The 26,326-nt window shown below is 51.1% G+C and overlaps 8 protein-coding genes across 8 annotated transcripts; 3 read left to right on the top strand and 5 right to left on the bottom strand.

Annotated features, from left to right (window-relative positions):
• Positions 1 to 524: 524 nt before the first annotated feature.
• On the top strand, positions 525 to 3,311 carry PENARI_c008G10968 (uncharacterized protein; the record flags this gene model as incomplete). The annotated part of the gene is made up of 1 exon (XM_022631641.1): positions 525 to 3,311. The coding sequence occupies one exon, from the start codon at positions 525 to 527 to the stop codon at positions 3,309 to 3,311; it is 2,787 nt and encodes a 928-aa protein (XP_022488541.1).
• A 624-nt stretch (positions 3,312 to 3,935) lies between these two features.
• On the bottom strand, positions 3,936 to 5,116 carry PENARI_c008G10607 (ATP phosphoribosyltransferase; the record flags this gene model as incomplete). The annotated part of the gene is made up of 4 exons (XM_022631623.1): positions 3,936 to 4,309; positions 4,380 to 4,871; positions 4,988 to 5,037; positions 5,100 to 5,116. 4 exons carry the CDS (start codon positions 5,114 to 5,116, stop codon positions 3,936 to 3,938), a joined length of 933 nt encoding a protein of 310 aa, XP_022488674.1.
• A 535-nt stretch (positions 5,117 to 5,651) lies between these two features.
• PENARI_c008G11945 (40S ribosomal protein eS28) lies at positions 5,652 to 6,166 on the top strand (the record flags this gene model as incomplete). Its single annotated transcript, XM_022631675.1, has 3 exons — positions 5,652 to 5,712; positions 5,860 to 5,943; positions 6,105 to 6,166. The coding sequence occupies 3 exons, from the start codon at positions 5,652 to 5,654 to the stop codon at positions 6,164 to 6,166; spliced, it is 207 nt and encodes a 68-aa protein (XP_022488600.1).
• Positions 6,167 to 7,087: 921 nt separating this feature from the next.
• Positions 7,088 to 10,570, bottom strand: msh3 (mismatch repair protein MSH3; the record flags this gene model as incomplete). Its single annotated transcript, XM_022631441.1, has 3 exons — positions 7,088 to 8,578; positions 8,630 to 9,723; positions 9,778 to 10,570. The coding sequence occupies 3 exons, from the start codon at positions 10,568 to 10,570 to the stop codon at positions 7,088 to 7,090; spliced, it is 3,378 nt and encodes a 1,125-aa protein (XP_022488820.1).
• Positions 10,571 to 12,238: 1,668 nt separating this feature from the next.
• On the bottom strand, positions 12,239 to 13,459 carry PENARI_c008G10020 (uncharacterized protein; the record flags this gene model as incomplete). The annotated part of the gene is made up of 1 exon (XM_022631608.1): positions 12,239 to 13,459. One exon carries the CDS (start codon positions 13,457 to 13,459, stop codon positions 12,239 to 12,241), a length of 1,221 nt encoding a protein of 406 aa, XP_022488830.1.
• Positions 13,460 to 14,767: 1,308 nt separating this feature from the next.
• On the top strand, positions 14,768 to 18,067 carry PENARI_c008G02225 (cation-translocating P-type ATPase; the record flags this gene model as incomplete). Its single annotated transcript, XM_022631348.1, has 1 exon — positions 14,768 to 18,067. One exon carries the CDS (start codon positions 14,768 to 14,770, stop codon positions 18,065 to 18,067), a length of 3,300 nt encoding a protein of 1,099 aa, XP_022488704.1.
• Positions 18,068 to 18,965: 898 nt separating this feature from the next.
• On the bottom strand, positions 18,966 to 21,280 carry PENARI_c008G06295 (putative TBC domain protein; the record flags this gene model as incomplete). Its single annotated transcript, XM_022631478.1, has 2 exons — positions 18,966 to 20,023; positions 20,077 to 21,280. The coding sequence occupies 2 exons, from the start codon at positions 21,278 to 21,280 to the stop codon at positions 18,966 to 18,968; spliced, it is 2,262 nt and encodes a 753-aa protein (XP_022488741.1).
• A 749-nt stretch (positions 21,281 to 22,029) lies between these two features.
• On the bottom strand, positions 22,030 to 25,967 carry PENARI_c008G09477 (telomerase reverse transcriptase; the record flags this gene model as incomplete). Its single annotated transcript, XM_022631587.1, has 6 exons — positions 22,030 to 23,931; positions 23,984 to 24,427; positions 24,477 to 24,832; positions 24,890 to 25,129; positions 25,188 to 25,488; positions 25,545 to 25,967. 6 exons carry the CDS (start codon positions 25,965 to 25,967, stop codon positions 22,030 to 22,032), a joined length of 3,666 nt encoding a protein of 1,221 aa, XP_022488575.1.
• Between the last annotated feature and the right edge of the window lie 359 nt (positions 25,968 to 26,326).

Raw genomic sequence — 26,326 nt, forward strand, 5'->3', positions numbered from 1 at the left:
ATCTGGTAGGAAATAGGATCCCGGTTGATTTAGTCCGTAGGTAAATTTGCATAGAACAGGATTGTAACAGGATTCAGAAAGCATCATGATTCACATCGCCGTCAACATGCTAAGGTGGGTTGATGATGTTTTGCGGAAATTAGGGCATCCGATCTCCCGATTTCAACCACGGGGCGCGTAGATCGTGGAGAAGACAACGCTGCAGGTATCAACACAGGCTAAGCATTTGCCCAGAATATCTATCAAATCTCCCGAGGCACAAAAGCACCAAACGGACTTCGCCTTCCGGGCGACCCGAGAAGGCTGTGCTGGTGGAACCCACTGTTTCCGACCAGTTTATAAGAAAATAAAAATCACAACCACACAGCTACACATATTCAGTTACTGCATTAAAATCTGCATCAGCGCCTGAAATTGAAGCTTTGCATATTTATATACGCCCGGGCCACAATTACATCACACTGGGAACAGTCGCACACCCGTACATGTACGACCTCATGCTCTGAGAGCTCTCTATATTCCAGATGACTTCAATCGGCAACGATCCAGAGGCGCTGGCTCCGCCGCAGAAACACCCGACATTATACTCCTCCGAGTCGTCCCCGAACATCGCCGCCTCAGACTCCCCCTCACACTACTCGTCCTTCTCGAGCTCCGACAGCGACGACCCGGTCCCCCTGTCCGTCGCAGACGCCGACGAAGATGCCGCCGGCGATGTGGTCGGGGTCAGCATTGGCCGCCAACAAAGCCGCATGAAAGCCCGCGCAACGCCCCTGGAAGAGAAGAACCGCGTGCTGGAAAAGCAGGGGGAATATTTCGCGACGATCCCGGATACTGTCGGCGAAGACGGTCTTTTCGCATCGCACATCACGGCCGAGCCGGAGACGGTAGAACTCGAGACCGAACCCGACGTACAGCAAAAAGAGCGCACGAGTCCTTCTGTTCAGACGCAGTTGCAGCGCCGTCTTCCACATGGTCCCCGCAGTGATCTTTTTGCCCCGAGTTGGGGCAAGCCCCCGGCTACGGCGGAACACAAGGACACAGCTGTGAGCCACCGGACTAGTTTTGTCGGCAATTTATTGAAGACGTCATTGCCTCGTCGGCCGCGTGCCTGGTCTGGCGAGCTGAAGAAGTTTTTGCCGGACTTGGCGTCGCTGAGGAAGCGGCCTTCGCTCTCGTTCCGCGGCCCGGGGAACGGGCAGAATCGATCGCGCAGTCAGACCGTGGCACCCGCTGTTAAAAAGAACTTGGAGCAGAAGAGAACGTCATCGCTGGATCGGAGTACTCCGCCCTCACCACGGGCATCGAGGGGATCGAGTGGCTTCGGTCATGATGACGATGGAGAGGCCTTTCAGGCAATTCCTGAGCTGCGATCCCCAGATGGAACCTCAGCTGCGAAGCATTCTTTTGCCCGGCGACCTAGCACAGCTGTGACAGGTCGGCCACCGAGTCTGCGGAGGTCATCCTCAGATCAATCACTATACCTGCGCGCTTCGTCCACGGCATCGTCTCTGGAGCAGAGACCACTATACGAGAATGTGCACTCTCAGGTGAACAGCAGATTCAAGGCAATCAAGGATAGTCTCCAAGATTCGAGCAGCAGGCTACTCAGTATGCCGACTCTCCACGACATTCGCACAGATTGGGGTTCTCGTCAGTTCTTTCTAGAGCTTGGTAATAGCTCCAATTCCGCTTTCAATGGCTCTGACAATAAAGAGACACCCCAGCGTGCTGTGAGCCCGCCACCTCTTCCGCGGAACAATCCCAATCCGACACATCCCATTTTGGAAGAAGCCATGGCCGAGCTTACGGGTGATGTTGTTATCCTGGGAGGATACCGAGGATCAATTCTGCGGTCGGCGAAACCGCCTCACCGACAACTCTGGGTTCCGATGAAGGTTGGCTTGAATCTGCGAAAGGTGGACCTGGAGGTCGGACTGAACCCAGAGGATGAAGAGCGCATGGAAGAGACAATTATTCCATCGGGTGTGCTCTCTCATGTTGGTCCTGTGGACGTCTGTCGACGATTAATGAAACGACTGCGCAAGAGCGACAATGCCCAACGTGGAGACCTCCGTGTCCATGATTACGGCTATGACTGGCGATTGAGCCCTGAGCTTCTGTCGCGCAGACTCATCGCCTTCTTGGAGAATTTGCCGTGCAACCAACCCCAACCAGAAGGCTCCGAGAAACCCCGTGGAGCGACAGTCATTGCCCACAGCCTGGGAGGCCTCATAACCCGTCACGCGGTCAACGAACGACCGGACCTTTTCGCAGGTGTCGTCTACGCAGGCGTGCCCCAGCACTGCGTGAACATCCTCGGACCCCTCCGCAACGGCGACGACGTCCTCCTCAGCTCACGCGTCCTAACAGCACAAGTGAACTTCACCTTCCGCACAAGCTTCGCCCTCCTCCCCGAAGACGGCCACTGCTTCATCGACAAGCAAAGCAAACAAGAATTCCGCATCGATTTCTTCGATGCCAAAACCTGGGACGAGCACCGCCTCTCGCCATGCATAGCCCCAGCCCTCCCAACAAACGGCAGCCTAAGCAACCGCGGCCTAAAAGACCTCCCTCTTATCGGCAAGCGCTTCTCAATGCCTCCGCGCGACGACTCAGACGAATCCCTCACCCAAGAAGCCTACAACCTCTCAGACACCAACCAACCAATCTCCACAACAGACAAGGACATCACAGCCCGCAACCCTCCCCGCCCATCCGCCTATCACGCCCCAATCCACTCAAACACAACGCCAACCCCGTCCTCCGTCGCAACCTACGCCTCGGAAAAAGCCCACAACGCCTACGAGACCGCCCACTCCCCAGCAGACGGGTTAGTGGGACCCGTCCAACACCCGCGCGGCAGCTCAGCAACAACCAAAGCGGCGACAACGAGCACGATCCCACGGGGCGCAGCAATGGAGTATCTCCAGCGCACACTGCACGAGACGAAACGGTTCAAATCGAACCTTGCTTTCCGGCCGGCTCATCACTCCGAGAATAAATACCCGCCTGTGGCTGTGTTGTACGGTAAATCCGTGCCGACTGTATACGGAGCGCGGGTTGTCTCTCGCGAGGGCATCAAGCATATTGATGCATATGATGATCTGGCATTTGCGGCTGGTGATGGGGTTTGTCTTGCTTCGGCTGCTATGCTTCCGCCTGGATATCGGATTATTAAGGATGGGTTGGTTAAAAGTGATCGCGGGCATGTTGGGCTGCTTGGGGATCTTGAGGGGGTTGGGCAGTGTTTGAGGGCTCTTATTCGGGGAAGGAAGGAGGGTGTTGGGCTTGGTGAGAAGGAATTATGATTGTTATTTGGTTGGACTTTTTTGATTTTTTGATTTATGTCTGATTTCTGCTTGATGATACCAATGCCTTGCGCTTATGATTTCTAGGTTTATGTGGGTTTGGACTGGTTTTTGGATATATGATTGATGTTTCTTTTGAGGTGAGTATATACATTATATATTTCTTGCATATTGACAAGGAAGATGAAGATATTATCATCTATAGAAATAGAAAGATACAAGTTAAACACGGGTTCGGACGAATTGTAAGACGAATAGTTTTTTAACCCGCAATATAACCCAATGCCCTTCTAGTATGACCTGCATCGAAAGAGATCAAAATATCTCACCAAAATGTGCTTTTGCCTCATCCCAAATCCCATCGGAACAAAGAGAAAATCCCACAAAAAGAAAAGAAAGAAAGAAAGAAAGAAGAAGAAGAAGAAGAAGAAGAAGAAGAAGAAGAAGAAGAAGAAGAAGAAGAAGAAGAAGAAGAAGAAGAAGAAGAAGAAGAAGAAGAAGAAGAAGAAGAAGAAGAAGACAATATCCCTAATTCATGAAAAATATATAAAGTAGGAAAATGAGATAACCAATCATGAGAGAAATGCTAGAAAGTACCAACAAGAAAACAAGTCATCAAAAATTTTAATCCGTGCGAGAGTTGGCAATGTTCATCACCAAGATATCAGTAGCGCCAACCTTGGTCAGCTCATCCATTACTGTAGCAATGCGCTTCTTCTCAACCATCGAGCTGACAGCAACCCAGTTCTCCTCCTCAAGGGCAGTGATAGTAGGTGCGCGCTTGCCGGGTGTGATCTTGGACGCGACGGGCAGCTGAGTACGGGGGATGTTGTACTGGCAGAGAACAAACTTCTGGGCGGTGATGACACCACGAATACGAGAGGTGAGGAGGGTGAGGATGTCGCTGTTGGATTCGCGGGCCTTGACCAGCACGGCGGTACTCGAGACGACGGTGTCAATAGCCTTGAGGCCGGCGGCCTTCATGGTCTCACCGGATTCTGATGAACGCGGAATATAAGCATGCTGCCAATAAAGCCAATGTAATGCCCAAGGAGGGAGATCACATACCAACAAGATCGACAATACCATCCGCAACACCGAGAGCGCAAGCAGCCTCGACACTACCGCCAACATACTTAATCTTAGTGCTGAGCTTCTGGCCCGCCTCGACACCCTCAAGCTGACGGAAGAACTGCTCAGTGAGGGCAGTGAAGCTGGTCACGACGTTGCGGCCAACGAGCTGCTTCGCCTCGGTCATGTCGCCCTTCTCGGGGACCTGGACCTGCAGCTTGCAGCCGCCGAAGCCGAGATCGAGGATCTCCTCCACGCCGGAGACTTCGCCGGCGGGTAGGGTGGCATCATGCTCGGCGACCTGGTCGCGGCCGGTGATACCAAGATCAACGCGGCCCTCGCCGACGAAGGTTGGGATGTCGGCGGCGGGCAGGAAGATCAGCGCAATGGGCAAGTTCTTCACCAGCGCGATGTCGAGGCGGGTTTCGCGGCGGAATTGGACGTCGGAGCCGGAGAGGAGGTCCAGAGTTGCTTGTTGCAGACGTCCTTCTGTAAAGTGGCATGTGTCGTCAGCATGCTGTTCTTGTTCTTTTGCTTATTCTTGCTCTTTGTTCTTTGTTCCAGCTTCGTGGGAGTGTCGTGTAGACTTTATGAGTTATCATGACTTGGGGGAGACTTGCTCTTGGGAACGGCGAAAAGGAGACGGCCTTCGAGGCTGATTGGGGTCATACGGTCAGCATAATGCGCAATGCTGATTTTCAATTGGGATTGACTCACTGGTTGACGAGATCCATTGCGATTGAGCGATTGGACGCGAGGCTTGGGCTTGAGAGGTTTGGAGGTAGTTGTATATAACGGGATATTAAGAGCAAGAGTCAATTGCTTAAGAGGATAAAAGATAAGAGTCAGAGTCACACCGGAGCTCAGAAATTGGAGGGGCAGATCCGAACGGCGGGACCGGAGACTGTACGGGAAGACCGCAAGGGTGAGAGGACTGGCCCACGTGATACTCTACAACCAATTGCTTCAATTCTGACATGACTCTATAAAACTCAGGAGGCTCAATTAATTGGCGCAACTGCATCCAGTCAGGTTGCGCTTGTATACGTAAAAGAAATTTGTGTCTGCCTGACCCGTCAGGTGTCAATCAGGTGCCAAGGTGTCCACTACCCGCTGACTCATCTTCTGCCTGACGGCTCAGGTGTCCAGCCCTGAGCCCTCGCGTAATTTGCACGAACCCACACAAGGCAAATTCAATCTTCAACATTCCCTTACTCCCGTCCAACCAACTCCAACCCTCGAGCTCAACGCCCTCTCCCTCCCGACAAGATGGATTCCAGCAAGCAGCCCGTTAAGCTCGTCAAGGTGACCCGTGTCCTCGGCCGCACCGGTATGTGCCTTTCCTGAGTTTTTGAAGCTCAAAATCCACATTTCGATATCCGCGGGGCTCTGCCCATGCGCCCCCGATCGCCCGTCAAAAGAATATGAAAGCCAGAACTTTGGAGGAATAATAATGGCTAATTGGATTTCTTTCTAGGATCCCGTGGTGGTGTCACCCAGGTCCGCGTCGAGTTCATGGACGACACCTCGCGTTCCATCATCCGTAACGTCAAGGGCCCAGGTATGCGATAATGATTTCCTTCCGGTCGTCTCTCGATTATGCACATCTCAAGAGGAGGAATACATGGTCTTCAAACCAATTGAAGTGCCAAATATCGAATATGAAATTTCGGGGATCGACCACACAAAATTCACGAACCACACTAACATATCCCGCACCAGTCCGCGTTGATGACATCCTGTGCCTCCTCGAGTCCGAGCGCGAGGCCCGCCGTCTCCGTTAAAAACCGCCAAAACGAAATTTCGCTCGCGTCGTCTATTTTGTCTCTTTTCTTCTCTCGCATATCCCTCACGACCGGTTTTTCATGATCACTCTTCGGCCAAAAACGTGTCCTCCGCTTTTCTTCTTTGCCGTACCTTCAACCTCCCCAACTTCCCAGCCCTAAACTGCCGCGCTGCCCGTCTTCCCGCCTATCGACTGTCGCCTTTTTCCGATGTATCGAATGGATGTGAATGTATGGGTGGATTGACTTTTTGGTGTTAATCTTTTGCTCCAAAAGTCCCGGAAGGTCGATTTTGGAGAACCGAGCGCGAGAGAGAGGAGGAGAGAGTCGCAAAATTCAAGATTTAGAAAGCCTTTTTTCCCAACAAATATTATTGATATGAGAAACGAAATCAGGTTCTTTGCGCGAGGGCTGGTTTGTGGACTTTGTGGCAACGGTCTGGTCTGGTTTCGATCTGGTGTTTTACTACATTCGCACGTCCTTTTGACGTGTTTGCATGGGCTCAATGCGACAAACGAGGTTGTGATGTTGTTTCCCTCTTTCCCCTCGTACTGGCTTCCTTTGCTGGTACTTAGAAAAGAATTCCCCAATTCGAACCAGGCCTGATCGACAAAAAGAACAATGGAATCCCCAAAAAACATTTGAAAACTTCCGGTTCTGCCTGCCGTCTCGAGCGCGTTTGTAGTGTCTGATCGGTGTTCGATTGTAGTTTGTCGGTACATGGCCAAGTAGGTATCGTCGCGGCTTGGACTAGTAAGACTAGTACATATGGCCCGGGTGATCTTCATGTCTACACATCAAGTCTACGTAAACATCATGCCATGCCAATATTGATCTATGACCGATAGTATTTCATGCATCTATAAACCTGTACAGTACCGAAAATGCCCATTGCGCCCGCCCATGCCACTTAAAGTAAAACTACAACTGCTCAGCACTCGCCACAAGCCTCTCAAGAAGCCCATCAACTGCAGAATCGCCATCCTTGTCATCAAGAACACGCCCAACCGCACCAACAAGCCCAGCCAACCGTTTCCGGCGAATAGACTCCTCAAGCTGAGCGCTCTTCTGACGAGCAACATCAATAACAGCCGAGGGCAGGTTGGCCAACCGAGCCACATTCAATCCGTAACTGCGGTGCGCAACACCTTCAGTGACTTCATACAAGAATGTAATCTCCTCGTCGCCCTCCTTCTCGCCCGTCTCCGTGAACTTCATGTGCACGTTGCGGAGGGCATTATCCGGGAAGGATTGCACCATTCGTGAAAGATGTTGGTAATGCGTGATGAAGAGCGTTAGGGACTGGATAGACCGGACCATGTGATCGAGCACAGCCTGCGCGATAGCAACGCCGTCGTGCGTCGATGTACCGCGGCCCAGTTCGTCGAGGATAACCAAGGACCGCGGCGTTGCTTGCTTGAGGATATCGGCTGTCTCGGAGAGCTCGACCATGAATGTCGACTCGCCGGCGAGCATGTTGTCGAAGGCTCCCATGCGGGTAAAGACGGCATCTAGGAGACCGAGTTTGGCGGAGGCTGCAGGGACGTAGGATCCGATTTGGCCCATAATTGCGATTAGTGCTACTTGTCGTACGTAGCTGGATTTACCGCCCATGTTTGGACCCGTGACGAGGAGTGCGCGCGTGTTATCGTGGTGCAGGTTTGTGTCGTTCGGTACGTATGTGTTTGTGAGGAGCTGCTCGACCATTGGGTGTCGGCCTTGCTCGATGTGGAGGCCTGCTTCGTCTGTGTACTCAGGCTTGACGTAGCCGGGTTGTTGGGCGATTGTTGCTAGGGACAGCAGGCAGTCCAGTGTTGCGAGAGATTGGACGCAATCGCGGAAGGATTGGTACTGTGCTGCAATGTCGGCTAGTAGAGCTGTGTATGCTTGGTCGCATGCTGCGGCTAGGGCTTCTTTTTGCTGGTCGCGCTCTCGGATCATTTGAACGACTTCCGGTGTGTGGAAGCGTGACACGCGTTTTGTGCCGCTCACTTTGATCCATGATGCGGGGACGCGCTTGAGTGCCGGTGAGTTGTTTTCGATCTCGATCAAGTACTCGATGCCGGACACTGTCGAGTATTCGACTTTGCCTCTTCCAATTGTCGACGCCGCCTCTTTGCGGTGCTCAGAGAAACTGTGTTCGATGCTGCCAATCTGGAGCTTATGTTCACCAATGGCTTCGGTCTCTTCCGCCTCACGGAAGAAAGAGTACTTGTCATCAGTCCGAGCTGCATGCAGGTTAATCTTGTCCAGAAACTTGACAACTTCTGCCCGGATTGTGGGCAGAGAGGCGATTGCCTCGGACACTAATGTTGACTCAAACCCTGTCTGAGCGGGCGATTTGATGTCTGCGAATTCCATCGCAATCATTTGCATGGCTTGCAGCACATTCAAAAGTTCAGGACGTGTGCACTTTCCCAATATTAGCACCAATGAAGATCGCCACGACGGAAAGTCACTTACCTTTCCATAGTAAATGCGAATCAGGCTTTTCTCCAGATCACTCTTGACTTTGCCGAGTAAGCCTCGCACTCTTTCCACGGGAACCATCCGGGCAGGGTCCGTCAGCTCCGCGACAGCATTGGTCCTCTCCTCGAGACGGATTTTATCAAGCAAAGGCCGTCCAACCCATTGCCGCAACATACGTTGTCCGAATCGAGTCTGCGTCCGATCCAGGGTCCAAAACAGACTCCCTTTGGCCGAATGGTCCGTTTGGTTTTGATAAATCTCCAGACTGACCAGCGTGTTTCCGTTCAAGAGCATGTGCGAGCGAGCCGAGAAGGGCTGGAAGTATTTTGTCAGTTGAAACACATGCTCCAGCCCATACTCAGTCATGTGCTCGATCATAGCGGACAAACAGACAGTAACCTGCTCCGGTAGTTCAAGAACGTTTTGAAGTAACTTTGCTGCCTGAGCGTCCTCTTGAGTGCTCGTAGCTTTCATTTTGCCTGCGTAAAAACCCGATACGTGACTGTGGGCCTCAGCAGCGGATGTCTTTTTCTTCTGAGCCCTTTCCAGTCGCACGGCATCCCCGAAGACATTCATTTTGCTTCCGGACAAATGCTGAACAAGCTTCTCGCTGGCTCGGGACATCTCGCCAACGATTAAAATCTCACATGGGGCAATGTGTAAGAGTCGTGTCTCGATCTCGCTGCGCATAAAGCCATCCTCAAAGTCGTCGTAGATAATATCACCTGTAGCCGGCTGAACTGCAATGATTCCGACATGCACCCGCTCATCGTTACCCGGGCCCTTGGCGTTAGTCTCTGTCATACAGAGCATGTAACCAGTAGCAGGCGAGGTGCCTCCAGCTGCCGGGGCAGGACCCTCGAGACCTTCAGCGTCATCGATGTAGGTTCCCTTGGTGTAGAGGTTCGTCAGCTTGCGGACAAACGGCGCATTGCGGTTATCACCCGCAGCTTTGAGTGCAGCTGTCTCGATCTGTCGCACCACTCCGACTTTGTGGCCTGCTGTGACGAGTCGTTTCACATGGACATGAAGTCGGTGCACTGGGATGCTGGCTGAAGCAAACCGGTCAAGATGTGCCTCCGAGGGATCTGTAAGGCCATCCATTAGTGAACTTCAATACGCCTTTGTGGGGATATACTCACGCTCATCGAATCTGAACTTTCCCGGGATACACACAATGCCCAACTCCTTTGCGGCAATGCGTGCGTCCTCTCCGAAGAACCGGAACTTGTATCCGACTTCAATCACCAGTACAGTGTTCATATGCTTGCGCTTAATTTCGACGACCTGTTTCTCCATAGGCGTGAGCTTGCTCCCGCCCTTCTTGGCACCCTTGCCCTTGATTGGAGGAGGAGGAGGTTCATCATCGTCCTCAGCCTCTGCAGCATCGTCCGCTCCAGCAGAAGCATCAGTTGCAGGGGTCCTCCCAATTCCAATCAAACAATCGGCTCCGCCGAGCTTCTTGACAAATTTGTAGTGTAGCTTCTCCTTTTCTTTCTTCCGTTGTTCCTGTTCTGGATCGGCTTCTTCGGTAGCATCTGTAGCAGGAACACCCGTGGCAACGGCAGGGGAGCTTTGGAACTTGAAAATATCGGTGCGTTGACTACTACTCGGCTGAGAAGTGTGTTCGAAGAGCGCACTCGTCGCGACTCGAATCGGCTCTTCTGCGTCTGTGCCGGTGGTCTTAGCTCGTTTTGGAGCCGGTACGACAATATCCTCGTCGTCGTCCTCTTCCACTGTATCAGCTCGTTTCGACTCGTTGATCTTCTCCGCTGGTGAGGCTTGTCTTTTCTTGGGCCCCTTGGCCGGGGTCGCTTCGGAGTCTTTGGGCGAGGAGCTGGATGTGGATTTCTGGGTGAAGAAACTAGAGATGCTTGGCTGCTTTCGTTTTAGAGACGGTGAAGGTGCGGAGGATTGCGATGATCGAGGCGCCATGTTGAGGATGGTTGGTCTGCTCCCACCGCAGGTATGCGGAGCAGCAGTGGGATAGAACGGATAGTGACAAAGTGGAGATGGTAGATGATTATCTCAACAGGAGTATCTCTCAAATTGGATTCTCGGGATGAGGAATGTTTCAATGGCCATGCGAGTTTGCACTCCGCATTTCCCTGAAGCTTGACGCGTACGGGACGCGTGAGGGCGTTAAGTGGCTGAGTCAGCGCTTTGTATGGCCTCGAAGCATGCCCTGGGGAACATTCCAACCTCACCTTTACAAATTTGTCTAGAGTGCTTTTTGTCGCATTTATTAAGGGGATAGGCTGGATAAAATCAATACTATAATAAAAACTAACAAATAAGATCTCAAGATGTAGCCCTAAAATCAGGCTGTTCCAAGCTGATTACGTCATTCCACTGTCGAGAGCATAGGGTTCCTCCGCAAACTTGAGGCATCTCATCAACGAAAGATCACCATCAATGATGCTGTGCTACTAATGGAAAAATCTCCGTTATTTCTTGAACCGGGCCTTCAAGGTCATCTTGGAGGAGTTCTGGACTTAACAAAGCACCTGGCCGTTTTTGATTCATGAACCTCGCTTTCGAAAACACCTCTGACAATGGTGCCAACGGCTATTGCACGCTTACCTTGCTGGCGTCGTTGCTAGCCTTGAGTGCCGTAATACATATATCTCTCATCCTGGATATCCCCCATTTCGACTGGAACGCGTCAAGGAACTCGCTTGTTCAGCATGCCAAGTTATCAGTTCTTGAGCAGATCGAATATCCAAGCCTCTCCCTTGTTCTTTCGGCAGCTCTCATTTCTCAGACAGACCTGTTGACGGAAAATATGGCTTCGGCCTCTCAATACATCTATAAGTGGATCTGAAGCACCTTCTAGTACATGTCTTTATGCATACAGGCATTGCTATTCGGCATGCGATCACTCTAGATTTCACACACAACACCCGGAAACCAATCATTTAAATTCAGTTCGAAGAACATTATCCTGGCCCATTCGATTGCACGGGCGGGCGTTTGGATGCTAGAAAAATATGCCTTGTCATTCCCAAATTACCTGGATATTACTCGTAATCTCATGTACAGACCACCGGAATGGAGCAGGATAATCAATTAAAGAATGTAGAATCTTGCTTGTTCGGCCATTCTTTATCGGATACTGAAGCTCTAAGCCGACCCACAGTGTCTGCCCGTAGAATGTCGACATCATCCTAAAATCCAAGACTGATAACAATCACTTCAACACGAACCACGCAGGCTCCTATGCATGGACTACCACCCTTGACCCGGTGGAGAGACGGTTGGAAAGATATCGCCAAGCGTGAGATAGTGGATATGCAGCTTTGAAAGAGACAATGCTGTCGATAGTTTAGGAGTTAATAAAACACAAGCTCCACGAGGATTTGGGCATCGCAAATTTAATTTAGATGATCATGCCCCTCGAAGACACGGAGATCACATTTGATAGAATCTCTAAAGCTCAACACCCTGACTAGCCTTCCTCGCAAACCACCACACCACTCATCCACTCTGACCGTAGCATATTAATCGAGGTGATCCGCTTCCAGGGGTTGGGATGCAGCATTGCATAAATGGCATTACGTCGTCTCTGTCACCTAATTATCAGCAACTTCTCTCTTGTGCAAGCTAGAGGAACGTCCACTGGGTGATACGTACCTGTCCAAGCGACTCAATTGGCGCATACCCATCCTCTCCACGACGGCTACGCAAGTACTCCAAGTACCGCCCATCTTCGCGATGTGGTCGAGCACTGCGCCAAAGCAATCGTCCGGTTATGAGAGTCATGTAGACGATGGCAGTAGCCCAAACATCCGCCGGACGGGGGTCAGTTTCCTCCTCATTGTCATTGTGGGAGTAGGAATGAGAATGATGCTCAAATGCCTCTGGTGGGGTATATGGGAGGCTCATACCGGCGAAGGAGGCAGTTGATGGGTTTACGGTCATAGATTGAGCAGTATTGCGGATTGAAGAGGCAAATGGATTCTGGCGGGTAAGTGAAGATAGCGGCCACGGCAAGGAGAAGGACCAAATCGCATGATGATGTTGCTGTTGTGGTGGAGGTGGTATTTCTTCCTCATATTCTGCTGGAGTTGCACACTCTTCCCACATTCGCCGAACGTGTCCATCACCAAAGCCAGCCAGCTTGACTCCTCCACTTGATGTCAGAAGAACGGTTTCTAGGCGGATATCACGGTGTGCTGTTTCGTGCTCGTGGAGGAAGCAGAGGGCACGCAGGATTTGTTTTATGATGCAGTCAGCTTCATGCGCTGGAAGTAATCCATTTCGAGATATCAGGGTATGTAGATCCCCACCGGCGCAGTATGGCATAACAAGGCACAGTTCGGAGCGTTCATTGTGGAGGAGGTCGAGGACTTCGAGGATATTGGGATGTTGAGGATGAATGGTCGCGCTAGCTGGGGAGAGACGGGTGGTCAAATGAGATGGGGAGGTAGATGGGGATGACTTTTTCAAGATGTTGCGTCGGTATACTTTGATTGCGAGGAGCTGTTGGCCCCTTGACTCGTGGAGGCGGGTTGTGCTGTTTGCCCCGTAATGGACTATTTGCTGGCAACGACCGTATTTTTCTGTGAATGGTAGACCGGAGGTTGAGAGTTGTATCGCACTGGGGGTTGAGACTGCTGAATCTCCTACCAAAGGAAGTCGGTCCGTAGAGATTGTTGTCAAGAGAGGTAAATGCTCATGCTTCAAGGCGGACCAGCCGCGATTTCCCATTCTCTGGACGACATCATTCAGTGAGCCATTTCCTTTGACATCTGTAGATCCGTTGGGGAGTTTTCTTTGATTTGGATAATCATGATAGTTGTTACTCTGGTCTGGAGGGCGCATGGCGATCAGTGTCCAGGTGTCTGGTTTTCAGATGACGATGTATGCTTTGATAGACACGTAGGGGAGGTTGTAAAGAAGAAGTTAAAAATATAAAATTGAAAGGGAATATTATGCTAGATTTTTGAGTTTGGGCTGTCTTTATATAGACCTGCACACTGCCGCGTTTATCACTCTTCCTCCGCTCCCACATTCCTAGGATAAACACGAACGAAGAGAAAGTGAGCACATGGGAAAATACGAAGTATACCATCGTAGCACAGCTTTCTCAACCATGGGTCAGGAATGAATAAAACAAATCTCTCGTGGCTGGTCCTTAACGAGCTGGGTATATCCGCGATTGGACGCGGCAAACTGCTCATGATGATCGTGTCAAAATAGACCGATAGTGAGCGATTTATTTCAGTTACCACTCTAGCTACTGGAGCGGCTCGCGTAAACTGAAAGCGGCTGGAGAGAAAAATTGAAATGTGGGAGCCTTTCAGAGTGGTAGATGGGGAGATGATAACGTCTGAATTGAGTAGTTCGCAGTCATTCTGTGGCGAGGAAAAATCCCTCATGGCGACCCGGGGAATAAACCACGCTTTTGTGGCTGTGACCATGACGGAAAACAGCAAATGTTACGAGATCTGCGGCATTTGTTTCTGTTTTCGCTGCGGCTCCTGATCTGAAAGAATTTCTCTCCTGAATTTCCAGGGGATCTGATCGAGGCGACCAGGGAAAAATAGGGCTGAACGTGTTTGGTATTGTCCGTGGTGGATATATACGATTAATGATTGGTCGATATCCTTCTACATGGTAATATTACAATACAGCCTGTACGGAGTACGTATATTATAGTTCACTGACAGCTGTCATTGTGGCTGGTTATGGTAGTGCCTGGTTCTGGTAGAGAACTAGATAGTATCACAATATGTTTGTACTGGATAGACGGAGTATCTCTCATAATATTCCTTTTAAGCAAAGAGAGAGTGATATTGACACAGACCCAGGGATTTCAGAATCAAAAGCTGATATTACTAGTATAGACTAAAGTAAAGTGGAACGAGGGAAATAAAACATCAAGTCGTAGTATCTATTTCCCTCGAGTGACTGTGCTATGACACGCAGGAACTGGCTTGAACCTTCCCAATTCGGTATACTCTAACCAGGCCTAGTCGGCCTGCAAACATACATAAGAGGACTTTTCCTGTCCTCTTTCTGCGCTCTACGCTCTACACCTTCTCTTCTCTGACTCCTCCGGCTTGTGTTGTTCTCCTTGACATCGGACTGTCTGCCTCCCCGTTCAACCTGTACCACTAGACGTCCATCATGCATTCCCAAGGTAGCACCACCGATGTCGATGTCGAGTCGGAGGGTGATCAAATCAAGGATGATTCTGATCGCACTGGACGTTCCGCACGGATTACCTTTGAGGAAGAAGCATCCACTGCAGATGGCTTTCGATCAATCTACCAGCCAGCTCAGTTCACACGAACCCGCTCGGTGAGTCGGGATACCATCCACAGCAGCAGAAGCAGCCAGAATGCCGCAACTGCTGGCTTGCCCATCGAATTCCGAACCCTGTCCATCCATATCTCCGAGTCCCAGAATGCTCCAAAGGATATTCTCGATGCCCCGAAGAAAGAAAAGCAGCCACACCAAGATTACTTCGAGAACCTCGACTTCCATACTCTGACCACCGAACGTCTATGCCAGGAGTTTAACGTCGACCAACATACTGGACTCAGCTCATCCTCTGCAGCTGCTCGTCTGCAGCGAGATGGCAAAAATATCATTGCACATCACGGGGAGAACTATTTCAAAAAGATCTTCTTCTACGTCTTTGGCGGATTCTGCTCTGTGCTCTGGGTTGGAGTGGTCATTTTCTTCGTCTGCTGGAAGCCGCTCAGCAACCCGCCCTCGGCTCAGAATCTCGCCATGGCAGTGCTCATTCTTATCGTCATTGCTTTGCAAGCAAGTTTCTCGGCCTTCCAGGACTGGTCTACTAAGCGTGTCATGAATTCAATCCTGGACCTCCTACCCGCAGAGGCTATGGTCTTGCGAGATGAAAAGCTCACCCATCTCCCTGCTACTGAGCTAGTGGCAGGTGATATTGTCCACATTGGAATGGGCAACAAGGTTCCCGCGGACATGCGTCTGTTGCAGAGCTCGGGTGATGTCCGCTTCGACCGAGCCATCTTGACCGGCGAGTCAGACGAGGTTGAAGGCGCTATTGAATGCACCGAGGCAAACTTCTTGGAGACTCGCAACATTGCCCTCATGGGAACAGGTGTCACCAATGGCAATGCTATCGGTATCGTTGTCTTAACCGGTTCTCGCTCCGTCATGGGTCGCATTGCTACAATGACAGCCGGCGTCAAACAGAAGTCAACCTTGATCCAACGCGAGATCAACAGATTTGTGGCAATCATTGTTGCCCTCACAATTTGCCTCGCTCTGCTGATCTTCTTCACTTGGCTGGGATGGCTGCACAGGGATCATCCATCCTACATGTCCGTTGTATCTATGCTGAACAATGTCATGGGCTGCGTGGTTGCTTTTATCCCGGAGGGAGTACCCGTTGCTGTTGCCTTGACTCTCATGATGATTGCCAAACGGATGAAAAAGACCAACATCTTGCCCAAGGGTCTTGCCACCGTTGAGACTCTGGGTTGCGTGAACGTTCTGTGCTCCGATAAAACTGGAACTCTTACCCAGAATCGCATGTTTGTCAAGTCCCTCGGATTGCTTGACTGGGAGTACAGTCTGGAAGACTTAGCTCCTAGCGAGTTCGGGGTTGCTGAAATCCCCGACGGCCTGCGCAATACATTACGGGCATCTGTCCTCTGCAATGACGCATCGTTTGACCCGACCACAATGAACAAACCCATCCATAACCGTCTTGTCAATGGAAATGCCACAGATGCGGCAGTTCTTCGGTTTGCCGATAGTGTTGGCATGTCATCGCCAACAGCCCTGGCTCCATATGAGCGTGTGCACCAGATCCCGTTCAACTCGAAGAATAAGTGGATGCTTACACTTCATCGTGATCCGAACTCAACCACCGAATTCCTTCTCTACGTCAAGGGAGCACCTGATGTGCTACTGGATCGGTGCTCTACCTACTGGTCTGCAATCCATGATGCAATTCGTCCACTGGATGCAGAGGCCCGGGAGAAGCTTTCAAACTTCCAGGCCAAGCTATCGCGCCGCGCAGAACGGGTGATTGTCATATGCCAGCGTCGTTACGTCCCTTGCTCTACCCCTGGTACAAACGACTTCAGCAACGAAATGCTTGAGTCGGGTGTAAAGGACCTGACCGTTCTTGGTATCTTTGGCATCATTGATCCACCGCGCGAGGAGACTGCCCAGACAGTCTCAGCTTGCCGAAAGGCAGGCATCCGCTTCTTCATGGTGACTGGTGATTTCGGATTGACAGCAGCTGCCATCGCCCGTGACATTGGAATCTATGACGGACAAGCTGAGCCTGATACTGTAGACGACCTGAGTGATGGTCTTGATCCGAAGATGGAAGTCAAAGTTCCCAAGTCACGACACAGCCTGCTCCTCGAAGGCCCTAGCCTTTCATCATTGACTTCGGAGCATTGGGAGACGATCTGCGGCTACGATGAAATAGTGTTCGCCCGCACCACCCCCGAGCAAAAGCTCCGTATTGTCACAGAGCTCCAAGCCCGCGGCTACATAGTAGCAGTCACAGGTGACGGCGTCAATGATGCCCCAGCTCTACGCGCAGCAGATGTCGGCATCGCAGTCGGATCCGGCAGCGACGTGGCAATCGAGGCCGCAGACCTAGTCCTCCTCGAACGATTTGATTCCATCATCGAAGCCATTCGCCTCGGCCGACTAGTCTTCCAGAACCTGCAAAAGGTCATCGCCTACCTACTCCCAGCAGGAAGTTGGTCCGAAATCTGGCCGGTCCTTATGAACGTCTTCTTCGGCTGCCCAGCACCCCTCAGCACATTCTTAATGATAATAGTCTGCGTCTTCACCGATCTATTCTTATCCCTCTCCCTAATCATGGAAAAGGAAGAATTCGACCTTCTCAGCCTCCCTCCCCGCCGCCCAACAAAGGACCACCTCATCAACCTCCGCATTTACGGCCAATCGTACCTCTTCGTCGGAGTAATGGAAGCGTTCAGCGCTCATGCCATGTTCTTCTTTTACATGTGGCGCTACGCCGGCATCCCATTCTCAGATCTCATCTTCTCCTTCGAGAACTATACAGATGGTTTCCACGGGTATACACAGGACCAGTTGAACCACTTCACGAGCGTGGGCCAATGCTGCTACTTCGTCGCGTTGGTTATCATGCAATGGGGCAACGTGCTATCCGTTCGCAGTAAGCGCATGTCTTTGCTCCAGGCCGATCCTATTCGCCCTGCTCGTCGCAATCCCTGGTTGCCGTTGGCTATTCTCATTTCACTGGTTATTGCTATTTTCGTTACGGAGGTTCCTGGTCTTCAGAGTTTGTTCAGCACTGCTTCTGTCCCTATTGAGTTCTGGCTTATTCCGCTTGGCCTTGCGATGGGTATTCTCTGCATGGATGAGCTGCGCAAGGCTCTTGTGCGGCTTTTCCCCAAGGGGCCTGTGGCTTGGGTTTCGTGGTAATGTGTGGCAATGATTGATCATGAAATAGAGTGGAGGCTGGGTTATTTTTCTCGCATATTTTTGTTGTGCATATTCTTAGAGGGTATTGCTTTCTTTCTCTTTTGTCTGGTCATTTAGCTGCCCCTATCCACGCAATGTTTGTAAGGAATATTACGCAGCCTCTCGTCAACATCCAACTGAAATAGAGAAATGATAATGACAAGAACATTACAACTGAGATACTTTATTCTTACACAGTTGAAGCACCATCAATCCATCCATCAGCTAACATACTAAAATCTATATACCTGACGACAAGTCAAGTAAGCCACAACCCTAATAATCTTACTCCTGATTGGTATAGTACAAAAGAACGAACTCAAACCCAAGAATGAAAAGTGACCTTGATTGCTTGAATACCACTAGAAGAGATACCGATGAAAAAACGCAATGCATCAGAGGGGCATGAGTCACGAAAAGGCTAAAAATACAAGATGGAGAAGAATTCAACAGCAAAAGAAACAAGCAGACAAGAGACAGGAAAAGAGAATAGGAAATAAGAAACGACTGGCTTGTGTGGTGTATCTGTCATGCCATACAGGATAAGATGTAGAGTAGAGGAAGGAAACGGGTGTCAGCGAGTGAGGGGTGAGGTGGTGACTGGAGTAGACAATAGACAATAGACAATAGGCGGAAGAGTAATAGTAATGGGATTCCATTGAATTAGTCAAGCCGTAATGTAACAGTTGAATTGCGCTCCTTTCTCTCTGGGGTAGCGAGTGGATATCAAAAAACGATGGTGGCTGTTGTACGAAAAAAAAAAAAGTCGAAAAAGTCGAAAAAGTCGAAGGAAGACGAACCCTCAACCGGAAGGCGCAGCTAAAACCCTAGACAGACAGGAAAAGAAGCCAGGAGCAAATCAATTGCGGACCTTCCCAGCTTCTCTCACAGCATTCATAAACCCATCCTCATCACCAGCAGAGGAAAGGACCCAATAATCAGCGACACCGGGATTCTCAATGGATCCACCGCCAAAGCCAGAGGCTGCAGGAGCACTATGGCGATCCTTTGGTTTCTGACTAGCACCGAGTGAGCGAGGACCCCAACCGATAATATCACGGACGGCAATGCGAGACTGGTCATCTGGCTGATTGAAGGAGAATAGCTGAGTCTGTAGACAGCCAAGAACAGCAACAGCCGAGCGAATCATGATGCGATCACCCTCGAAGACCCAGCAATCCCAGACGCGGGAGAGGCGCTCGAGATCCAGGCCGTTTGTCAGGAGTGAGCGGAAGATTGGTTCCCAGATCTCTTCGTTGGAGAGATGCAGGGTTTCCGTGAGGTGGGCGAAGAGGCGGGGGAATTTGTAGCGAAGGGTATCTGTTGCCAGGGTGTAAGAGCGGGCCATGGCGCCCCGGTCCCAGGTTAGGAATGCGACAGGGAGGGGCCTGTTTAGAGCGTTGGCCATAGCGAGGAAGGCGGATGCTGGTGTTGGGAATTGGAGGACGAGGAGGGCGGCGATGGTGTGTAGGCCGTAGATATAGCCTACGTCGCTGCGGTACATGCAGTATGCTTGAAGGACGTCGATGAGGGTATCCCGTAATGGACCGCCTTCTTGGAAAAGGTTGAGATCTGAGAAGGCCTTCGGGGCGTCTGTCTTGATAGCTTCAAAGCAGTCCAGTAGTCGTTTGTTGTTCTCGCTTTCTGCGTCTTTCTTGCATTCTAGATCCTTCGCTCTTTGGAGCGCTTTGGTGAAAGTCTCTTCGTTTAATGCTAGTTCGTTGCCGAGGGCGCGTTTCCAGATATCTCCTCTGTTGCGAGGTGGGATTCCGCGCCACCAGAGTTCCCGGATTCGAGGCTCGCGGAGAGCGCGGTCCCAATTAGGGTATACGTATTCATCCCAGATGTTTTGCAGCGTTACTCGGGTGCTGTCCTTCTCGCACTGCGCGGAGGCATCCCGGGCAGCTTTACGTTTCTCTGAAAGGCGAGTTAGAAGATTGACAGTGAGTTGGGCCATTATAGACACTTACCAATCTCTCGAGACTGGGCCATCATCTGCTGATATTGCTTCAAATGCTTCTTTTCCTCCTTCTGATCCTTGGGCGGAAGCCAGCTAGGCCGTGTCCGCGTGAGAACCTTCTCTTTCTCCTTGCTAATCGGCAACGGGTCGATCATGATATTGCTCTTCTGCAGAGGCGGCAACGCAACAGCATCGCGAGACGCTCGGTGTGAGTCTTCGCTAGACTTCCGCGAGGCGCCAGTTTGCACATTCTCCTCACGCTGACGATCTCTATCATCCGCATGCAGCTCAAGAGCCTCCGTAATAATCTTAGCTTCCTCGGACAAATCCGACATATAACTGTTGTACGAGTAGGCGCGAGGATTGCGAGGGGAGATCTGACCGCGCTCAGGACCTGCGGAGCTCGATCGTTGTATTCGCTTCATGCGGGATGCCTTGGCCGTATTCTCGGGTGCGAGTGGCACGTGCGTTTCGGATATGGTATGCGAAAAGGGCAATGGGCGCCGGCCGGGACTGCGTCCGCCGTTGGGACTGGCAGGCCTTGAAAGGGTGCGATCCTGCTGAGGGCGTGGAGAGATAGGGATATTCCACAGGCTTGCATCGTCTGGCAGTTCATCATCCGAGTCATGGTATTCCTCCTCCAGGTCTTTCAGGGACTTGCGATTCGGCTGCCAGGTTTGTTTCTGGACAGGTACACGCGCGGACAGCGGAGACAGAGCTAAGCTGGTGCTTGAGGCGGAGCGGCTGGACGTGGGTCGGAGTGGTGAGATTGACCGCGATCGACGAGGCTGAGAGGGGGTCAACCCTGGAGAATGGCGGGTGTTGCTCGAATCTCTGCGTTTGCCAGGTCTTGCCGAAAGGGAGCCTGCAGATTGGGGAGTCTTGTTTGCTCCATTGACCTGCATGGGAGGTAACGGACTCCGCTTTCGAGGCTTCGGGGTAGCGGTCAGGTCGCGTGTAGAAGCCGTGGGGGTCTTGCTCATTCTAGCAGCGGGCGACCGTGCCATTGCCCCAGCGCGGCCATAGGATCCCGCTGGGTCCATGTAGGATATCTCGGCATCATCCTCCAAGCCGATTTCTTCGAAGTTCGAGATATCCGTGAAGATACTGTCCGGGCCGTCCTGGTGGGACGACGAATGAAATGAGGAGGATTTGGAGGATTTGGACCCGGAGAGTTCGGGCGGAGAATTGGGCGTCGGGCCAACGGTGGTCATGGTATCGTGCAATTATTCAAACGTGTTGATCCCCCACGAATCGCCCTGGCCAAAAAAAAGAAAACACAGGAGGGAACCGACGGGATGGCCGGAAGGGATCGAAATCGGACACGAGGATCGGGATTTGGAGGCTCGGACTGGGGCACGATCGATCGGTAACCAGAAAACAAAGACAAAGAACAATAACACAGTCAACGAGAAATGAATTGCAGGCTCAGCCGCAGCCTGATTAAAGCCAGATCAGGTGTTGTAACGAGGGATCAGGGAAGGCCGACAGAGGGGTATGAGTAGCACCAAGAGAGGTGAAAAAGAAAACGAAAAGAAAGGCGAAATGAATGTGAAAAAGCAGACAGAAATGAAGAAGTTCAAATGAGGGACGAAGAGAGAAAGTGAAGAGAATCCGCGATGCAAGCGGAGCAGCCTCAGGCACGGTGCCGCACTCGGTCTGGCCGAGAACAGGGGGGTACCTCGGGAATACTCGTCCCACTACGGAGATTTGGACCCTCAACCTTGTACCTCGCAGGTATTAACGCATTTCTGACACGGGAAGGGATGAGCAGACACAGCCTTCTATATGTAAATCATATATCAGCTTGTATCAAGTATGATTTCTACATATCTTTCGAACCCCTGAACCACAATCTCTCTCCAGTCGGGTCTTTATCCAATGTTGCTCGATCCGCGGTGGAAGCAGATATGGTACATTTACATAGATCTCATTGGACAATAGCTGTTGTAGATAATTCCACTTAAAACCGCCATTCCTCAAACTTCTCATTACTCTTTTTCACAACCCGCATCATCCTCAATGCCTGAGAGTCAGATGTAGGTCGAGCCTGTTTGATCTTATCATCCAACCAACCCAATACCTCCCGATAGCGCGTTTGTTTGCGCTTCAAAACAAACCGAAAAGCTGCTGCTGCCAGGTAGATAACATGCGATTGCTGCACGAAACATGAAAACGAAGACCCGGAATTATCAGCACGCCGGGCCTGAATCATGCCCTGTGTCTGCAATATGAGGGCTTGGATAGTTTGACTGACAGCGAGGGATCCTGGCTGTGCGCGGCCGCGGAGCGATTTCATGTAGCGGTACATTTTCATGGCGCATGTCACGAAGCTCGAGTACAGGTTTGCCATTACGACTGCGCGGGAGTTGTGTCCGTCGTCAATGTACATAGGGTGCAATTGCAAGCGGAAGGAGGAGAGCATTTTGCGCTGGAAGGTGCGACCTGGGAGGCGGCTGGATTCGACGGTGAGGGTATTGGAGAGAGTGACAGCGGCTGATTCGCCGCCTTCAAGGATGCGGTCTTGATCGCGGTGAATTTCTAGTGTGTGCGTGTCGATGAGCTTACCCAGGTATGGGAATAAAGGTGATCCTTCAAGTCTGGGTAGCAGGATGCCATCGACTGCTGCGCTGAAGTTTGCCATGCTTTTGGCTGGGTTGACTCGGACACCATAGGTGGGTTGGCCGCGGATCATTACTTCCAGGAACTGTGTTGCTATATTTGCATCGAGGGTGATGAGTAGGAAGTCGTCCACTAGTCGCATGAGCAGAGCGTTCTCGGGTTTGATGAAACCCAATACCTCCCGCTCGAGCTCAGCATAGAAGAAATTGCAGAGGATGCTGGAAAGGACAGAGCCTTGGGGGATGCCGTTGCGCTGGCGGAAGTACTTCTGGCCCAACTTGACGAGATTGTATCGCACGTGCTCATCAAAGAGCCCCAGAAGATCTCCGGTGTTGTAGTCTTTCTGACCTACCGTGTCTACAAATACAGTGTTGGCCTTTCGGCCTGCGGGTTCATTGCTGATATAGTCCGGTAAGTGTTGTGGTTTCATCATAGGGGCAGCACGACCTATGTATTTTCGCGCGGGCTTCCCTTGTTGAGCAGCAGGCTGAAATTCCACATGTTTGGAGATATGATAGCCCTCTTCAGAGACCAGCTCTGCTATCAGACTGAGTAACTTCTTTTGGGGGATAGTATCAAAGCAAGCTTGGATGTCAAGCTTAACGAAGTACAGGGGTGGAATGTTGGATTTCCGACCCTTGAATTCTGAAGGCGATTGATCGGTCAATTGCTCTTTGAATGTCTTCAACCGATGGTGCATCTCTGCCACAGACGCCATGGACGATCCCAGTTTGGCGGGCGCTTGCTGTCGCTCATAATTCAACATGTTGTAAATCGGAGTGATACTTGAATTGATACTGGGAGCAAGGAACGTGCGCCGCTTTCCGCCCCAAAACGACTCTTTCATGACTCGCCTGCGAAGATTCAAGATGGGCCGGAGACCTGTGGACTTGGGGAGCAAACGGAGAGCACCAAAGCCAAGTGGTCGCCGTGCCAGCACACGCTGGGCCCGGTTTGCTTCAAGCTCTTCAAATATAGTAGCCTTTAAATCTCCGAGAGGTTGCTCGATCAATTGCTGCCATACATCATGGCGAAAATAGAAGAGACGGTTTTTGTGTGTTTGGGACTCGGTGACATAGAAGTGAGAGCGAACCAGAGGGATTAGAATTGAGTCAAAGATCCAAAAAATAAGTTCATGAAGTAACTCCATGCGCTTGCGCAAATCGGACAAAGAGATCTTCGATCTTGTCTCAGATGCTGGAGTCTGGGTCTGGGGTGGCTCCAGCCAAGCAATGCTTGTGATCTAGAGTGTCGATCAGTATGGAGTCTGTCTCAGAACGCACAGGGCAACTAACCTTGATGCCTTTGCACACTTCGTGCAGACTGAGACTCTCGAATCGGCGCAATTTTATAAATCGGTCGACGTTTTGAAGCACCAGTCGTAGGTTGTGAGTGCCATCGGGACCAACTCCAAAGAATTGACGGGGTATCAATTTCTGGAGCACCGACCGACAGAATGCGGAAACCGAAGATGTCGGAGTGGCATAATCAGTCAGACTCATTCGGGCTTTCTGAATCGCGGGGTTTTCTTCAATCTCAATTCCACAGCAGTCGCCTGCTGTGTGGGTCGTTGACGTCGTGGCATCGGACGGTGTCGGCGCCGAAGTTGTACTTGACGATAGCTGGCCAAGTGGTACCTGCGTTACAAAATTTGATGGAATAGATGAATTAGGCTCGGTTTTATTGATGTCCGACTTGATATCCGAGGCGAAGGCGCCAAGCCTCTGCGGACCGGTTTGCTGCAAGATGTCAGTTACTCACTACCCGCAAGTGATAGGAATGCCTCACATCAGTTGGACAATAGTATCGCAGCAGCTCCACGTAGGAGCACCGTGCATTGCGAGCCCGCAGTTTCCGGGTAAGCTCAATGGCACTCCCACGAAGCCTTTTAGGGACTTTCATTTGTTCAATGCCTTCATCTGATGCTACGCACCCATTTTGGGGGGCCCGCCGAGGTCTCTGTTCCTGCAGAGAAGATATTTCATTCTCTCGGAACATGAAACTCTTGAGGTCATCTGTGCTGCTGCGGCCATCTGGGTCGACCGTAAACGCGTTCAGCAGGCCGAATTGCCGGGGAAAGACATATTTCAGCACATGCACAGTCTGCGCTGCTGAGTCAAGCGACGAGAAGCGGTTAAGGACATCTATAATAAAAAGTCAATTAAGGTCTGGATGCAACCTTCAATCGGCGATGGACATACGTGTCTTTCCTAACCCAGATGGTGTTCTCACGTTGGACTCGGCTCGTCCGTAGAGTATACGCCGGCGCAGAAAGATGATGCTGTTCGGACCCCGAACAGACTTGTCAGAGTCTCGTTTGCGGTCGCCATTCTCCTTGGGGAGGTCCCGGGCACTGACAGGTGGTCCTTTTGTCTTTGTCTTGGCGAGCTCATTGGGGCTTGTGCCATCATTCAGCGGCTCAAGTATTGACAGCGGTGACCCTATTAGTATGGAAATCATAAGCACAATATTTTACGCCATTAAATCGACGAAACCTACCACTTAGTTGGTAGTAAATGCCTTTTCGAGCATTGATAGCCGCAAAAACTCCGCAATCGAATAACAATTGCATCATGATCTCGTCTCCATTACTACCAAGCAGGTCCAAGACCTCTGCCCATGCACCATCCTTGAGAGTACGGACATTCTGATTGGGAAATTGAGACACAATGCCCGGAATGCTCGTTTCAAGGGCATTTAACCCCATAGCCGGGCGTTGGAATCCATGTGCCAGCAAATGCTGGGGCTTTGAATAAGAGCCATTCTGGTTGAACAGTTTCCAAATAACGAAATCAACCACCTGCAGCAAGGGTCAGTGGTCAGGTCTGTAAGATTACTCAGCAGCCACGGACGCACCTCGGATTGCGGACAGGCCGGACCAGTATCTGTGCTCACGAGAATAGACCGTGACTGAGACTGGGTAAAAGACAGATATTCCTTTTGGCGTTCGGAGTTGAGAGTCGGTGAGGACTCCTTCAGCACACCCACTAGAGTGGAGTCCAGCAGATGCGCCAGTGTTTGGGATGTTTGGGATGCTGGGTCGTCGGCTCGCGAACCTGCCAGGATGCGGCGCCGACGCGACTTGGACGTCACTGGCAGTTGCTCTAGGAGGTACTCTCGCAAGGTCACTACCTGTCGGTAGTACAGGGAGATCACGGGATGGCTTGTTTTCCCAGTGGATGGGGTCGGGTTCCTGAAACGGCGGGGAGAGCTGGTGATACTCGGGTGAGACGAAGGCGGACCCCGATCCTTGATGGGTCTCTTTCTTTTTTTGCCCATTATGAGTGCACTGCGCGTCAATGGGTAACGCGTCACGCGGAAGAGTTTGGGTAAAGGAATGGAACCCAACTTAGGTCCTAACCTTGACCTGTTGACCTGTTGACCTGGTGTTGAATCCAAACACAACTATACCTAGGTAGATGTTCGATATGTTCCACGTGAAACCGCGTAAGGCTGGGAATGACCAATCAGAGGCTCTAATTAAACAATGCAATGAACCATGGAACGGGCGGTCTAGAAAAGGCCGTCAGCTCCACTCAGGGGAAGACGCGAAGTTACTTGTTCCTGAATACTTTCCATGTGGCTGAACAGTATAGCAGTATAAATATAGTAAGTAGTAAGTTAATGTAATATTTATG

The sequence above is a fragment of the Penicillium arizonense genome, assembly GCF_001773325.1.
Source record: "Penicillium arizonense strain CBS 141311 chromosome Unknown PENARI_contig008, whole genome shotgun sequence".
Taxonomy (NCBI): domain Eukaryota; kingdom Fungi; phylum Ascomycota; class Eurotiomycetes; order Eurotiales; family Aspergillaceae; genus Penicillium; species Penicillium arizonense.